Genomic DNA, 17,985 nt, shown 5'->3' on the forward strand with positions numbered 1-17,985 from the left:
AATACTGATGCCCAGATTTCACTCAAGCCAGAAGATTCTGATTTAATTGGTCTAGGGTGGGGTTCAAGCATAGTTGTTTTTGCAAGTCTTCCTAACTGATTCAAATGTGCAGCCAGGGCTGTGAACCAAGTTAAGAGAAGCCCAGTCAGATATAATCTAGTTTGGGGGAGAACAAACAGGGCTAGATCAGCCTTCTGGTTCTCAGTAGTGCAGAATCATGTGGAAGGGACAGTACTACCCCTCTGCCCCCCAGCTACAGCCCCTTGCCTCAAGGGTGATTAAAGGCAGGAGGGCTAGTTACTTGTGTAGATGACCAAACTTTCCGGTTTTCCTGGGATTTTTCTGATTTTAAAACTTTTCTGATTTCCCACATCCCCAGCAAATCAGAAAGGGTGGCCACCACAGTGTGACTGCAAGTATTTAAACCTTCAGTCATTTATTTGAACACAGATTGGGACAACCACTTCTTTTTCCCCCTCAGTTTTCTCTTCTGTGAAACAGGAATAGCCTTTGAATGTTTATGCTGACTCTCTCACTTGCTACTATAAAATGGAATAACATTAGTGAAAGGGCTCAGTGATCTGTAAAGCACTGCATACAGTACTGGATGGAATGTTATAAATAATAAGCACTACCTGCCAGGCTGTAAAGGTCATAGGATTCTTGCCAGTCAAATCTGTAATGTCCATTGTGGTGATTGGCTGGCTCTCATTTATCCTTTTCTTCTCTCCCATGGTTTTCTTTACCTCTTCTTTCAACATTTAAAAAATGTTGGAAAGGACCACTGACACCTTTCGGTCCTATCCCACCATTAAACAGATGGAGAGACAGAGGCCTAGGAGGTAAAGTAACTGTTGATCAAGATCATACAGCTCATTAATGCCAGAGCTGGGATTCAAACTCAGCACATCTTGATGCCCAGCCCCTTCATTCCAGAGTTACATAACATTGTCCAACCACCTCCCTGACTCCCATAAGCCCATATGTCCTTTATGAGGGCACTGTATTTAATTTTTCCCATAAACATTGTCTGAGCACAAAGAGAAAAGGAAGCTCAAGGGACTATGGGAGTTCAAGGCAGGGGAACCAAATTCAGCTTGGGGAAGTGGCTATGGTCAGGAAGGGCCTTTCAGATGAGATGAGTTGAGACTTGAAGAAAAGTAATAGTTCTTCAGGTAAACAGGGGTGTGTGTGTGGCGGGGGGAAGCCAGCAGGGAAAGGGCATTTTAGGCAGTGGGAAAAGCAGACCCAATGGCCCAGAAGAGTCAGAAAACATGGTTCTTCAGTCCAGTCCAGTGGTTGGTGTGACTAGAAAGCAGGGTGATTGGTAGCTGGACAGATGAGACTGGTCATATAAATTCCTACTAAGGAGTTTGAACTTTAGCCTGTAGATGTCAGAACACCATTGAAGGGTTTTAAGCTTGGGTCAGATATTTAACTCTCTTTAACCACTTTTAACTCCAGGACAAATAGAGAGGGATTAACAAAAACAATGTGAGAGTTAGCGTTATCCTCAATCTCAGAACAAGACACACACTTTCCTGGCCCAAGTTGCTGAGTAATGGAATGACACCTAGCCCTGACTCATCCCTGGGATACTGGACTGGGAGGAGGCCCAGCTCCTGTGTGGAGGTTCAGTCTCACCCTCCCCTGTCTGGGCTGAGTCTAGGCTGAGCCAGATAGACTCTGGGCCCAAGCTGGCTGGCCTTCAGGCTGTCGCTCAAAGAGTGTGCTTCCTAGGTTGCTCCGGGACAAGGGGCCCAGGGGCCCCGGGCCTCTCTACCCCTGGCAGTTCTGTTCCCTGGAAATGCATCCCCCAAGATCTCTGCTCTGGTTCTTGTTCCAATCTGCACTGGGGGAGTGTTCCCCATCTGTATTCTGGGCTTCATGTAATGATCCCTTCAATTCAGTTCCCTATAGCACAAGGTTCTCTTCCTTTCTCCCCCATGGAGTTTTCCTGAAGCATGTTCATTCACTGACAGTCTAATGAGGAAGGCAGACAAAAGTAATTATAGGACAGTAGGAGAGCTGGGTGTCCAAAGCATAGTGGTAACACAGAGAAGGAAGGCAGTACCTGTGGTGGGGGTGGGCAGCTTCCCAGGGAAGATGACATATGGCTTGAGATGTAAAGGTTGATAGGGGTTGGTCAGGGGGAGAAGGATTATAAAACTGAGGGAACAATAGGCTCGAAGGAACAGAGCTTTGAACTGACCTAGGGATGATTAGGTGCGGTTCCAGCATAGAGGAAATGCATGGTGGGGTTAGGGAGGACAGGGAATGCGGGAGGAAACGTTGAGATAAGACTGCTCAGCTTCCTCCTGGGCCTCTCCACTTGATGGTTCATGGATACCTCAAACTCACCGTGTCCAAAAACTTCATCTTCTTGCCCCACAAATTGGTCCTCTTCTAGAGCTTCTAATCACTGAGTCCTAGTAATTCTACCTCTTTAATTTCTCTGTAATGTATCCTCTTCTCTCTGTTCCTAAAACTACCATCCTAGCCCAGTACTGAAGAATGAATATGACTTTTCCCATTCTACAAAGAAAATTATGTGACTGATCATGTCTCCCTTTTCATATGGAGTACAGGATGCTCAGAGCCAAATTCACAGCTCAACTGTGTCAGCCCTAGTGGCTTCCATATCTGTCCTCTATTCTTACCAATTTATCCTCCTCTCTCACCATCAACAAGGTTCCTCAATTTTGTCTTCTGATTCTAATGTCTGTCATACTGATTTAAAAATTGTATTTATTTATTTTATAATTCTATTGCATTTCTGTGGTGAGTTACCTCAGATCATTTATGGAACAAATTGAGAACTGGATGAGTTGACAGATGGTAGGCCCACAGGAGATAAAATATTTCAGATCCTCATTATTTTCACCTGAACTATTACAATGGCTTCCAAACTGAGTTCTATATCTCACACCCCTATCTCATCCCCTCCAATCTGTCTTCCTCTGGCCTGTAACATTATTCTTTCTAAAAGCAAATCCTGATCAAGTCATCCCTCTGCTTTAAAACCATCAACAGTTCCTCATTGCCCTGAGGATAACATTAAAGACCCTTAGCATGAGTTGCAAGACCCTTTGGAAACTTACCACCTTTCATTTATTTGTACTTATTGAGTACCAATTATACTATGTGCTAAATACTGTTCTAGGCACTGGCATTCAATAGTGATCAAAAATATGTACTGTTCTTGCCCTCATGGAACTTACAGGCTATTTGGGGAGACAGACATTAATCAGCTCAAGACTCAAATGAATGTATACTTACAAACTGTGGTCAGTTCTCTGGATGAAGGGTGGCTAGTTCTCTGAGGACATATGGCAGGGGGCCTAAGTTTTAGAAAGTTCCACAAGAAGTGGTATTTGGTCTAAAAGAAGGAATAGGTTGGTGTTAACTAGGTAAATTGTGGGTGTAGGGAAGTATGTGCCCCCTGCAGAACAAATAGTATGCAAAGGTCTTTGTAGGGGATAGATTGGAGGAAGCATGATACATTTTAGAAACAGAAAGAGAACGCCAGTGTAACTGGGATGCAAATAGCAACAGAGAGAGTTGGTTGAGAGGCTGTAGAGGCAGGCAGGAGCCAGACCATAAAGGGCTTTCAAAGGCCATGACAAAGATTCTGTTCTTCATCATAAGAGCTAAGAGAAGAAGCCACTGAAGGTTTTTAAACTAGAGAGTGACAGGATCCGATTTGCATATTGAAAAGTTTCCTCTGACTGCTTTGTGGAGAATAGATTGGAGAAGAGCCAGAAAGGATGTGGAGAGATCAGTTAGGAACCTGCTACAGTTGTCCATTTGACTCAGCTGGGACCAGGGTAGTAACAGTAGAGATGGGGAGAAGTGGACAGATTTGAGAGCTATTTATGAGGCCCATTGATAGGACTTGGCAATGGACTGAAATGGTAGGGGTGAAGAAGAAAGAGATGTTAAGAATGACTCTTAGGTTTCTGAAGGAGGACAGGTTTGAGAGGGAAGATAAGAGAAATCCGACTTTTTGAAGTGTTGAGTTAGAGGAATCTGTAATGTGGAGCCTCTTTGCCACATGACCTAGTGCTCCAGCCTTATCAATCTGCTTGCAGGTTTCTAAATTTCTGTGATCTCTCTTGCTTTCTTCACTTTATAGATCCTGTTCCTTCTGTCTGATGCACTACTTTCATTACTCCCCCCACCCCATCCCCACTTTCCAGGAGGAAGGAGTAGCTAGAAGAATGTCTCTAAGGTGTGAATGTACAGGGTGTGTATGTGTGTGTGAATATAGAATAACCAAGTGAGTGCAGTAGTTAAAAGTGTGTGTCCTGCGTCAGAGCATCTGGGCTTATATCCTCTCATCTTCAGATGCCAATGACCTTGGGCAACTTACTTAAACCTCTCTCAGCTTCAGCTTCCTCATCTATAACACAAAGATAATAATACTAATGATTTGAGGTGGTTGTGAGGATTAAATGAGATAATAATGCATATCTAGTACTTAGCAAGGTGTCCGATACATAATAAACACTCAATTAAGATTGTATTTATTGTTGGGCATTTGTGTGTGTGTGTGTGTGTGTGTGTGTGTGTGTGTGCTTGTGTGTGTGTGTAGTGGGGGTTGGGGTGGGCATGGGCAAAGAAGATACCAGCCTGATAGAGAAATCCAGCTGCATTTAAAGGGAGAGATGAGTCTGGAAATGAAAGGTATAGGGCCTGGCTGTGGACAGAGAGAAAGTGCCAAAAATCACACTGCTCATAAGTCACCAAAGGAGCACTCACACCTAGGCCAGGATGCCAAATCCTATGACCCTTCTACTCAACTTACTGTTTTCGTTCACTAGAGGGAAAATGAAGAAAAAGTGCTTGCTAAAAGGCAGGGTGTATCACTTCAGCAGGGAGATGGTGGAATGTTCAGGATGTAGTCTAAGGGAAGAAATAAGGTAGGTCCAGCATATGGGATATTGTGTAAAAAGGAATGGTGGAGGTAGGCAGTAGTTAAAAAAAGTAAAATTATTACTGGGTCTAGTGTCTGGTGAGCTGGACTCTAGTTTCAGCTCTTATACCCTGGCTGTGTGGTTTTGGGCAGGGCTCATACCTTCTCTGAGCCTTTTCATAGTAGGGCTGGGAATCTCTACCTTGTCAAAACAAGGAATAAATAAGATAATAAAATTAACATGTGGGAAAACAGACTATAACCACCACCATCCACAAATAACATATGAGCATCATTGTTAACATTGCACATGTCAGATAGCAGGAGCTCCAGAAAAGGTTCTTGGATGAAAATCAGCATCTGTATATAAGAAAGTGTGAAAAAGAATATCTGTACATTCCTGTGTGGATAGACAGGTGGTTGATATAGAGTTCACAGGCTTCCTTTTCTTAGAAATAAAAGATGTGTTTCCAGGCTTCTAGTTTCTTTCTCCTACCAAACACTGGCTGGGAAGTTACTGGCCTCTCTTGGGCTCAGCCCCTTGAAGAGAAGGCCACCCCACACTGAGGGGCATTATGGAGGGAGGGTTTGTGGGGCATAAGGCATGCCCAGGCTCCATTCATTATCAAAACCAACCAGTGTTAATTGAGATCCTACTCTGTGCCAGGCACTATATTGCATGCTGGGGCTACGATGGTAAGCAGAACCTAGTTCCTGCCCTCATCAAAATTATGGTCTAACGGGGAGTGTAATAGTTTTCTATGGCTACTATAACAAATTAGTACAAACTTAAAGACTTAAAGCAACACTAGCTTATTCTCTTACAGTCTGGAGGTCAGAAATCTAAAATGGGTCAGCAGGGCTACGTTCCTTTCTGAAACTCTGGAGGAGAATCCGTTTTCTTGTCTTTTCCAGTTTCTTGAGACTGTCTGCATTCCTTGACTTGTGATCCCTTCCTCCATCTTCAAAGTCAGCAATGGCAGGTTGAATCCTCATCACATCACTCTGACATCTTCTTGTGCCTTCCTCTTCTGCTCTTCCACTTATAAGGACCCTTGTGATGACATTGGGCTCACCTGGATAATCCAGGATAATCTCCCCATCTCAATGTCAGCTGATTAGCAGCCTTAATTCTATCTGCAACCTTAATTCCTCTTTGTCATAAAATATAACATATTCACAGGTTCTGGTGATTAGGAGGTGGACATTTTGGGGGGGACATTATTCTGTTATTCTGCCTGCTGCAGAGAGGTAGACATTAAATAAGCAAATACATAGATAAAATACATTATTGCAAACTATAGTAAGTGCTGGGGAAACAAATCTCTGAGAATAAAGGGTTTTTTGGGGGGAGGTGGGGACAGAAGGCATTCTACTTTAGAAAGGATGGACAAAGAAAGGAATTATATTTAAGCTGAGACCTAAAGGAAAGGAAGGAGCCAGCTATGCAGATAGCTAGAGGAAGAGTGTTCCAGGAAGAGTGTATCAGGCAGAAGGAAAGGCATCTGCAAAGACCCCAAAGTTGAAAAAGTATGACACTGAATGGTAAGTGGAAGTAGCCCAAGTCCAGCCTTTCCTAAAGAGTGGGAGAGCTCAAGTAGGAGCAGAATACCTCACAGAAGTAAATCAAATAAATGTGATAAGGTGAAGGGGTTTCATTGCCTCCACCTCCATTCTCCATGTAGTCTATGAGGTCAGAGGCATAAGGATGAGAAGCAGCCCCCCTAGACCAGCAGGCAACCCCATGAGCCCTGCAGTGTACTGTGCTGATTCAACTCCCTAGAAGATGGGGACAATCAGAATGTGGAGCACCAAAGGACTGGTGTACTTGCAGCTCAAGGACACATCCAGCCAGTGGGTAGATCCAGACAGAGGCTTTTGCCCAGGAAGCCAGGATGATCTCATCTCAATGGCAAGCATCATCAATCAGGAGGCCTGGAGTTGGGCGCGTTTCTGGGAGATGAAGAGAGAATGCAAGCCACAATCCTTGATGTCAGGAGCTTTGGCTGGAGATCTGGAATTCATGTCACAGGAGGAATAAGACCTACTCAGTTTCCAGATCAACTGCTAGACAAGAGAGCCCACATTTTTCCTGGGTGTCAGATACTCCGCTGAGCCATGGTAGGTAATTTGTCCAGGTTTGTTCTCGGCAGAGAGACTCACCAGCATGCTTCCCCTCCCCAAGAACCACTCAGCTTCTATTTCCAGGAGATATCCCCAAAGCAACAGGACTGTAGGACCATTCCTCTTTTCTCCTAACTTGCTTGACCCTTATTGCTCTTGAGTTCGGAGATCCAGCAGAAAGAACACTGGCCTGGGAGTCAGGAAAGCTAAGTTTTTCCCTGAGCAAGTTCATTTGCTTCTCTTGGTCTTTATGTGCTCACATATAAAATGGGGACATGTACCCTAGATGACGTTAAAGGTGTGATATTTCAGGATTCTGATTTCTGTTTTCATCCTTTCACAAGGATGTGAGAGAGGTGGGATTAGGAAGTGATGAAGGACCATGCCAGTTCTAAGATTCAGTGTTTCTATGAGTTAAACACAGGGCTCTCTCTCTTCTCCCAAACATTCTGACATTCAGAATAATTGACCAGAGGTCTTGGGACATCTGGCAGTACATTTGAGGCTTTGTTGATCTGAGGAAAGTAGAGCCAGACTTCTCAAGCTCCCAATCCCAAAGCCTTTGAGAAGGGGAGGCTGAAAGGGTTGGGGAGTGGTGTTTGTGTGAGGGGAAGTGGGGAACAGCTCCTCTTTTTCCCCTGAGGCATTACATCCACCAGCAGCACATCATCTAGAGCCACTGGGGAGGTTAAGGAGCACATGATGTGTCTGGCTCTGAAAGGCATGTCCAACCCAGGGGAAGGCCCCGCATTTTCCCCATTGAGAAACATCCACATATGGGCTCTCATCTGCATGTATACAAATGGCTGGGTTGAACATACCCAGTGCATTGGGGGGCGGTGGGAAGAAGGGGAAGAGCTCTTGAAATATAGTTAGGGATGTTTGAGACCTACATTTCTCAGGTAAAAGAATGTTAGAATGTTTTCTGGTCTGAGACTAGGGATTAAGGAAAGAAAAAGTATTTCAGGAGGATGAACCTACATGTCACTCACTTGGAAATACACACACATACATGCAAATGCATAAATAGACAAGTATGGGAGCATATAGACAATACACATATGACCAAATAGAGGCACATCTGGACCCAGGAAAACCCTGGAACATGCATTTCTACCCCAAATAAACACAGCTATGACCATCCTTTTTCCACATGCAAGTACCTTATGGTTTGCAAAATACTTCTCATGTTCAACCTTATATATCTTCTTGACAACAATCCTGGAAGGTATCAATTATTATTACCTCAATTTTTACAGATGAGGAAACTGAGGCTTGGGGTTAATCAATTGATTTGCCTAAATTTATCGAACTAGTAAATGGCAAAACTGAGGCTAAAACCCGGTCTTTCGGCTTCAAATTCAGTGCTCTTTTATACTATCTCATGCTGCATTCTATGTGGTGCTTTCTTTCTCTCTCCCATACACATACAAAAATTCATGCTGCTATCTTGCTGCATATATGCCTATCTCTATATGGTACAAATATGCATTCACATTTTCTGAATGAATAAAATGGATGGATGAATAATAACGTCAAATGGCTTAATACATATATAAATGCACAAAGCCACCAGCAGAAGGTGCTGAGCAGCACTTTTATGGAGGCCTCAGTAATGAGGGGAAGAGTCTGTTCAAACCCACGAGTTATCCTTCCTTCTGTTCCTTTTCCACTCACCTATGGGCTCCTTTTACAGAGCATAGGAGCTTTCCATGACGGGCCAATGATTTCAATTGGCCCTGCTGAGATGAAACCTTTGATCCCTATACCTCAACACTTAGGATGTGGGGAGTAGTGGAAAGAACACATTATTTCTATGTTTCTTCTCTGTCTCTCCCACCAGGCAATGAGCTCTGTGAGAGTGGGGATTTCTTCCGTCTTTTCATGTCTATATCCCTGGGGCTTAGTACAGTGCCTTGTGTATAATAAGCACACACACACACACACACTCATTTTCTGAATGAATTTAAAAAATGGATGGATGAATAATAAAGTCAAATGGCTTAATTTCAAGTCCTTACTTGTAGTGTGATCATGGCCAAGTGCCCTAACTTTTTTGAATTTCAGTTACATTATCTGTCAAATAAAGATTGATACCTACTTTGTCTACCTAAGTCTACCTAAGTTTTTCTTAGGAGTAAATGAAATAATGATTTGAAAATAGCCCTGTTTTTACTTGAAGCTTTTAACATGCTGGTTTCATAGACTCTCAAAGTATAGCAATCTCCTCTTCAACCACCCACAGTGTGTAGTCATCCAACCTTTGCTCACACACTTCCAATTATGACTTCAGTATTCATTGAGTGGCCATTTCCAGTTTTAGACAGATATGACCATAAGGACCTTCTTCCTTGCATCCATCATAGCTTTCTCTGAGCTCTGCCCTTTGGGGTCATATGGAGCCCGTCTGTTCCTTCTTTCTTAAGGTGGGCATTTAGCAGTCCAAAGACATAGACAACATCTCCTTGAATCTTCCCAAGGTCAAACAACCTCAGATCCTCCAACTATTCATGTGTCCTGGGCCCAGCTCTCTCCCCAGCTAGCTCACATGGACATATACCCCAGTGTGTGTGTCTCTCCCTTAAAGAGGGGTGCACAGAAGGATACAGTCACCAGATGGGCTCAGACCAGGGAAGCAAAAGGCAGGACTGTCCCCTTCCCCCTAAAAATTAGCCTTCTGAGTTTGAATTAACTCTCCTGGCAGCCACAGCTCACTGCTAACGTTCACGTAGTTTATTAACAAGTAAAACCTCAGAGGTCTTTTTAGCCATACTGCTGCTAAGTCACATCTTTCCCATCTTTTCCTCACAAGGTGATTATTTGGACCCAAGCACAACCTTTACATCTGTTATCCTTTTAAGCTTTACCATCACTCGGGCTTGTCATAAACTTTTTGGATCCTGACTCTGTTGCCCAACCTATCCACATTCCCTCCCAGATTTTTTTCTTCCTTCTCTTCTTCCTCCTCCTACTCACCTTTCTTTCTTTCTTTCTTTTTCTTTCTTTCTTTCTTTCTTTCTTTCTTTCTTTCAGGCTCATTGAAAAACTCAACTAGTATAAAAATATATATATTAAGAAGGAAAAATTCTCCCTTTACTCTCCTCTAAAATCCCAGTCCCCGTTCCAGAGGTAACAACTAGTATCAATTTCATGTGCATCTTTCCCCTTTTCTGGGGACTTACAAACATATTTATAAAAACATAGATATTTTAATTCATAAATGGTATCATACTATTCATACTGTTCTGTGATTTCAGAGTAGATTTTTAAAAAAGTCTTTTCATAGTAGTTCATCCTTTTAAAAGGCTGAATAACATCCTGTTGTATGGCTATACCATGTATATAGTCAGTCCCATAGTGATGAACATTTAGGTTGTTTCTTTTTATTATTATAGTATTGTAGTAAATGTCCTTATAGATGCCTCTTTGTGAACAATAGAGTGTTTCCCTAAGATAGACTGGTAGTAGAGTTGGCGCATGCACACACACCCCCCCCAGCCCACCCCCACAAATAGAGCTGTGAATGGGGGGAGGAGTAATGAGATAGGAATAGAAGGCTCTATTCATTGGTCTTGTCTCCTAACAGGAGAATTTGAGGCAGTGTAAGGGGGAACTTGGGCCTTCAGAGAATCTGCACATAATACCAGTTGATAGGCTTCTAGGGTTGGACATGAGAATAGTAGATCCCTCTCTTTAGCTGAGCAATCTATCCTGAGCTCTAAAGATATGCCTGGAAGTGTGCTGTGCTCCTTCTGCATGGAACACAAAGTGTGATCCCTTTTGAGGGACAACTACAGCCCAGCCTGGGATGGAGGAAAAGAAAAAAAAAAGCAGCAGCTGACAAGACAAAGCAGAATGTGGGCGGGAGGCCAGATGAGCACTGCAGACCTGGGCACTACAGGAGCTGGGGGGAGGCAGAGAGCACAAGGAGGGCAGGAGAGATCAAGGGAAGGCTTTGTGCAGAGACAAGAGGGAGCACACTGGGCTGTGTGCATGCGGTGAGAGTAGCCTGGCTCGAGCGGAAGGGCTGTGCTGAGCAGCTGTGGGAGCAAGAGAAGCCTGCAAAGGTTAAGTGTGTGTGTGTTGGGTGGAGGGGGTCATCTGACGTGTGCTCAAGCACAGGTGAAGGCTGCATTTCTGAAGATCACCATGGTGACCATGTGGAGGATGGCCTGGGTGGGGCAGCCTGGAGTCAGGGAGACCAGGGAGAGTCGGTGAGGGCTGACCTAGGGCACTGGCAGCAGCGATGGGAGGGAGAGAAGCTATGAAGGACAGACAGACAGAGAGCAGGGCTTGGTGATCAGATGGTAGAGGAGAAGGCAGAGGGGAGTTAAAGATGACGACATCGTGCATACAAAGGACGGCGCTAACAGCAAAACCACCAACAAACACAGAGCGGTTGGGAAGGAGAGCTCCTGGGGAGGAAGAGGGTGAGTACCCCTTGCAGAGCCTCACATAGAACTGGGCACCCAGCAGGCACCTGGTCACCGCTGGAGGCATGGTAGGATGGACAGATGGATAGTTTCCTTCTAAGTGTATTGAGTTTAAATTGTGGGTTGTTCACAGAAGGAAGGGCCATGTGCTCAGCGGGCTGTTTTCTCTCTGGGCCCCATAGGCAGACCAGACACAGGTGTGGTTGCTGGTCACTGGCTGCTGCGGGTAGGGCTGGGAGCTAGTGATTCCACTGGGAGACCCTCTCTGCAGGGCTAATTTCACGTTCCAAGATGGCACTGGCTCAAACTGACTTGATATTGGCTGGCTGGGGGAAGCTCTCAAAAAGCTTCCAGCCTTACTACTAAGAGGAAAAGCCAGAGAGAAACTCTCTTCCCTCTCACTGTGGTCCATTTGTAGGATTAATAATAAATATTCCCAGGCACTTTATATTGGCAAGATGCCATATTACCACTGTTTATTATTATTACACACCCACTCTCTCAAGCTGTCTAGTCTGACCACTGAGGTGCAGGGGTGATATGAATCTTAAAATCCATCTCCTTCCTCGGGTTTGCCTGGTCACAGCTAGGGACTGAGAAGGTCACAGGTCAGACTGGTGGAAAGAAGGTGGACCTTGGACTCACAGGACCGGGCCCCAAATCCCAGTCCCACCAACAACAAATTGTGTGACTTTTAGATAACTCCTTAGACCCTAAATTTCCTCATTTCTACCCTTAAAGGTTCTTGTTAGGTATTGAAATGGCCTCCCCCCTGCTCAGCACACGATAAGTGCCTCATTAATGATATCTTCTCTTCTTTAAACCAAACCCTAGCTTTTGTTTCCAAGAAGTAGGTAGAAGATTGAGGATGGTTAAAAGCAAGACTTCTCTACTGCTGCAGTTTTTACTCTCAGCCATATTATGACAAGAGGACCTCTTACCTTTGGGGAGACAAGAGTATATCCTTCTGCTTATTTTCTTGTTTGTGTAAAGAGCACAGCTAGCCTAGTGCTTGGGCTGCTGATCCAGGGGAATTAAGAGAGAGAGAGAGAAGGACTCTGAGTGCATAGCCTTAAGCTTATGTTTGTCCTCACCTCTCTGTTAAATTTCTCTTCTATGAATGAAGGAGAAGAGCAACTTAGAGGCTTAGTTAATTCCTTACCCAAGCATCAGCCAAGAGCAATTGTGTGGAGTGAAGCAGAAGAGATCTAATTTAGATGTAAAGAAGGACTTTCTAACAATGATGAAAATGAAAAGCAGTCCTCAGAAAGTTCTGAGTGAAGGGGAACTTTTAACTGTTACCATCCAATGGATTGGGGAGGAATGCTTCTTTAGTCAAAGTATTCTTGGGATTCAGGACTGCACCCTACCCAGTTCCTCTCTGATATTGCCTCTCCTGCACTACTGTGTCCTCTGAAAGAGGAATACCATTTAGAATGCAGAAGCTTCTTTACTGCAGTGAGCTTATATCTTGAGTGGGAAGTGATTACAAGTCCAATCTCATTTCTCTCTTGAGCTTGGCATAGGCTTTCACATAAATCAGCCTTACTCAGTTCCTGCTTGCCATTTCCTTGACTCTGACATCCAGATGTGGGGCAGCTCTGGAACAGTCCCAGCCTCCGAGGAATCCTGAGCCTTTCCACTTGAACCCATGTATGGCCCTAAAGCACAGGTCAGATTTCTCCTTTTGTATCTCCTACCCCCTGATTCAGATCCCCCCCTCCACCCCCGCTTCTTTGGACTCCAGCTTCAGAATGTCCTTGCACTGCCCCTCACCTAGCTTTACTGCTTGAAAAATAGTTGCCTGTTCCTCCTTGAACTTTGAATTCAGCTCTTCTAAAAACCCAAGTGTCTGGGCTTCACTGGTGATGCAGTGGTTGAGAATCTGCCTGCTAATGCAGGGGACACGGGTTCGAGCCCTGGTCTGGGAGGATCCCATGTGCTGCGGAGCAACTAGGCCCGTGAGCCACAACTACTGAGCCTGCGCGTCTGGAGCCTGTGCTCCACAACAAGAGAGGCCGTGATAGTGAGGGGCCCGCGCACCGCGATCAAGAGTGGCCCCCGCTTGCCACAACTAGAGAAAGCCCTCGCACAGAAACAAAGACCCAACACAGCAAAAATAAATAAATAAAATTAATAAAAGGCAGAATAGGTGATAGTGTGCCCCGAGCACACTATTAAAAACAAAAAACAAACAAACAAAAAAACCCCAAGTATCTTCATACCTCTTACTTCCCTCACCCAGCCAACATATGTGGGGATGTTTAGCCCTTACTCCCATGTCTTCTCTCTACAAACACTGGCATAAACCTCATCATGTCTAAAGCTAAGTATTGGGATTACTCTGGCCCCAAGAAGATTGAGCTAACTCAATTCACATGGGATCATGGTAGGGTGTGGGGTGGGTGAGGGAGATTAGTTCTGGCCATATAGGCATGAAGTATTTTACAAAGAGGTAAAAACAAAGGTGTGTTTCCCTGGCCATCTTGAAGAACAAGAGGGCACCTCAGCTGCCTCTGCTCTGCTTTGAAGACATGGAAATATCAAATATGGGTCCCTCCTAGCCAGGAGGTTTCAAGTCTAACCTTCAAGCAATGTCCAGCTGCTTGACTATAATCACCATAACAAACTTCTGTCTGGTGAAGTGGCGGCAGCACTACTCCTCTGATTCTAGCCTTCAAAAATTCTTGCTTGTATTACAGAAACAGCTTAACTGAGCCCTTTGTCTTCTTTATTACCCCTGAATCCATTCTCCACACTAGTTGCCTGATCTTGAGTAAGTTCTTTCCTCTTCTGGATCCTCAGTTCCCTTGACCTGAATGGGGGCTAGACTAAACAGTCTCCTCCCATTTCCCCACCCTTCTCCCCAGGGGGCTAACCACCTCCTCTCTCAGCCCCTCTTTCCATCAACCTCCTTGCTTCCCTACCTTTTGACTTCCCTTCCCTCACTTGAACTCCTGTGTCTCTTTTCCCTTTTAATACTGTGTTCAGATGCTTGACACTCCCTAATCAGGTCTCTTATGTGTCTGTGTTTGGAGCAGGGGGTGTGTTGGCATGGGATGTGGGGAATGACACACAGGGGGTTTCCACTTTCCAGGATGGACAATGAAAGTTGGAGTTTCCAATCAATTTCTCCTCCCGCTTTAGGCACTTAGCCTAGTTCCAGGCCCCTGTGAGCTCTAGAATATGAATGAGGGAATCAGTGAGTTCCTTGAACTCCTGGGAGAAAAAGGCCATGACAATGTCAAGGAATGTGATTGATGCCATTGCTACCCATGCTGCTGAGGCTTTCTGGGGAGTGCTGCTCTTCCTTGGGTCAACTGCTCAGCTCCAGAAAATGGTCTGGGCAGGGAACTCTGTTTTCCCTAGCACATATCAATGGATTTTGACAGCACTGAGAGAAGCTGAGGTACATTGATGCATGGACCCTGTTGAGCTGGGAAAGCATAGTGAATAGGACTGCTGATTCCTGAGAGCAAATGCAAGGCCAGTCTTTATGCAACCCTGCTAGACTCATCTATTGTCCTAGGAAGTCTACTTCCTTTGTTATCCTTTTATAATGTCAGAGTGGGAAAGGACCTTGGAAGCCCAGGAGTTCAGCCCTTTCTTGTTACAGAAGGGGAAACTCAAGCCCAGAGAGGGGAAGGGACTTACCCAAGGCTACACAGTGATCAGAGAGTGAGTTAATGGCAAAGTTATGACTAAAATCCAGGTGTCCCGACCATCCCTCTCAAATATCCTTTTCACTGCCCCAAGCTGGCTCATCATCCCTGAGGTATGTGTTACCCTACCTCACAAAGAATACTCAGACCGTGCCTCCGCACAATTACCAGTGGATAGTAGAAAAAAGAACTATGGCCCGTCACTTTCAAACTAAAGCTCAGACTTAACTAGATGACTGTTACAGTCTAGAACACCTCTATCCTGGGATTCTGTGACCTTGACAAGAAGCAGAAAGGGTGCTGGCAGACATATCTCAAAGGAGTGGACTGGGGGTGCATCTAACCTGGGGGAATTATCAGACAGTGAATCAGGTATCAGTGAATGTGTTGTGGGGGCTATAGGATCAGGATTTGAAGAAAGTGGAGACTGGGATTTGTAGGAAGGAAAGTGAATAGAGACAGATATGGGAAAAAGGAGCCCGATTCTGATAAAAATGAGGATTGAGCAAGGATGGGGTTGAAATATGATGGGAAAAGCGATATAGAATCCTACAGAAGAGAATTGATGAAGTGTTGGAGAAGCTGAGGCAGTTTAGCCAAGAGAAAAGAAGTTTCAGGGGGATATGGGATCTTCAGACTTCTGAGGAGTTAGGGACAGCAGGGGATTTGTGTTGTCTCAGGGAGCAGAGCTGAGATCCATAGGCGGAGCCACAGAGGAGTTCAAATACACACGGGAAGAACTTTCTGAGAGTCAGAGCCGTCTTGAGTAGGAACGGAGAGTTTTGACAGGTAGTGAGCTCCCCATTAGTGGAAAGTTGCAGTCAGAGCTGTAAGCCTCTTTCCAGGGTGCGGCCTAGGGCCCAGCCCTACTTGGGGGTGGGGCCGAATGGCCCGGATGCTGAGGGCCAGGGGCCGTGAAGGGGGTGGGAGAGGGGCAGGGAGGCCCAGGTGAGGGGTGAGAGCCCCCACCGGGGCGCCCAGGCCCAGCCTGGCCCCCAAGTAGCTGGTGTGGCCAGGCAGGGCAGGGCAGGGCTGGACTGGGCGGGGCGAGGCCCGCGGCCGGCTAGAAGGCGGGCGCGAGGGCGGGGAGCGGTGCGGAAGCCGGGCCACATAAAGGAGCGGGCGGTGCGACGGGGGCGGCTCTTTCCTGGGTGGGGTTTGTGAAGTCGTGGCCCGTTAGCAGGAAGCGGAGCAGTCGCCCCGACGCTGGCGAGAGACCCAGTCCGAACCCCCAGTCCCCGGAGTCCGAGCCCTGTGTACTGCGTTCTCAGCGCCGTCCGACAGCTCCCAGCCAAACTTCACCAACTCCGCCGCCTTTTCCGCCACCATGCCCAAGACGGTGAGTGCCGGGGATGGGCGCTTCCGACCCCGGGGGCTCTTGCGGACCCTCATAGCCCCTCGCCGATGGCCGGGGACTTGGGCAGCCGCGCGTCCGCTCGCGATGCCGCGCCTTCCGCCGAGGCCAGGCGTGGGGAGGGGCTGCAGTGTAGTCCGGGTCTGGCGCGCCCTCGCGGGTAAAGGGGTCCAGGGATAGAAGTGTGGGCCGGGCGGGCCGGTTTCTTTCAAAGATTCTAGTTCCTTGTGTTTGGATTGCCACAGTAGGGAAGGCTTCCTTGGGGGCCCAAGGTCTCCTTTTACCCCTGACGGGCCCTGGGCGCAGGGGAGAGGACTCTGGTTCGGAAGAGGACACTTACCCCAGTCCAGGAATTGGCGCTTTTATGGGGCGAGGCTGCCACTGACCAGGAGGGGCCATGGGAACCGAGAAGCAAGGAGGAGGGTGGGAGCTGCTCAGGGCGGATCCCGTAACCCCACTCACCTTTCCCACAGCCTCCCCAGGCGGCTTCAGCTGTTTCCCACTAGGAGGGGAGGAGAGAGTTGTGGACTCATCGAGGCCGCTTGCTCTTAACCGGGAGCGCTAACACTTCACTAGGCACCAGTCTGAAGGGAGGCAAGAAGACTTTGCAGGCGGGGCGGGCTGGACGCGCGCGGTTGGGGGGCGGCTGGACGCGCGCGGTGGGGGGCGGGTCGGGGAGAAGAAGACTGGTTTCTTCCTCTTCTCCACTCGCCAAATCCCTGCCTTTCCCATTACTTACTGGCTCTCTATTTCCTCCTATTCACTCCGTACTATTCTGTGAGGTGTGGACTCTCCAGTGGGGCCACACCTTTCTAGGGTGGTGGTAGCTTCTAAGGATCTGGTCTCCACCCTACTGGCTGTTTTGAGAAGAGAAGAAGCCTCCTGGGAGTGGGGCCTAGGGGGGGCCGGATGCCCAGGAGGGAGGGGGGAGGGGTGTGCCTGAATAATGAGCCCTGCTTGCTTTTGTGCAAGTCATGCCAAATGGCTGCTGAGGCTCTTCCCTTGCTCAGGAAAGCTGGGTGACCACCCTAGCTTGAGTCCCTTAGGCCAGGCAACTTGTTGCACTGGCTTAGGCTCTGCAGTTATCCCAGACCCCTCTCCCTAGGACTGCCTGAGCCTTGTAGAGCTGAGATAGTGACTAGTGGCCTTGAGAAGGACTGAGGGTCCCTGAAAGAGAGGAGTGGGGGGCCCAGTTCTTTTGGTGTGTGCTGAGCTTTAGTTGCCACATTGCTGTGTTCCAGCCTTACTGCAAAGTCATTGTTGCCTTTCCAGAACCTGTCCTTCAAAAACACCAAGTTTTCAACAAGTGTGTACTTCTACCTTCTCTCTCTTTTCAGTTGCTAATGGTTTTATGACATGGGGCTTTTCCACACACCCCCTTCTACCGCCCCACATACACACAAAGTGAGACAGAATGGTTTTGAAAAGGGGGGAGGGCAGTCTCTGCTATCACAGAGGATTATAAAAATCCTTCCAGAAGCCTCTCTTTGGCTTTAT

The 17,985-nt window shown here is 46.7% G+C and overlaps 1 protein-coding gene across 1 annotated transcript in view; it reads left to right on the top strand.

The window, feature by feature from the left end:
* Positions 1-16,296: 16,296 nt before the first annotated feature.
* Positions 16,297-17,985, top strand: part of MSN (moesin) — a 67,867-nt gene continuing 66,178 nt past the window's right edge. Inside the window, exon 1 of the mRNA XM_082680734.1 lies at positions 16,297-16,473. Within this exon, the coding sequence (XP_082536860.1) occupies positions 16,462-16,473 (12 nt within the window). The 5' untranslated portion in view covers positions 16,297-16,461. The remainder of the gene's footprint in view (positions 16,474-17,985) is intronic.

The sequence above is a fragment of the Grampus griseus genome, assembly GCF_964374135.1.
Source record: "Grampus griseus genome assembly, chromosome: X".
NCBI classification, from domain to species: domain Eukaryota; kingdom Metazoa; phylum Chordata; class Mammalia; order Artiodactyla; family Delphinidae; genus Grampus; species Grampus griseus.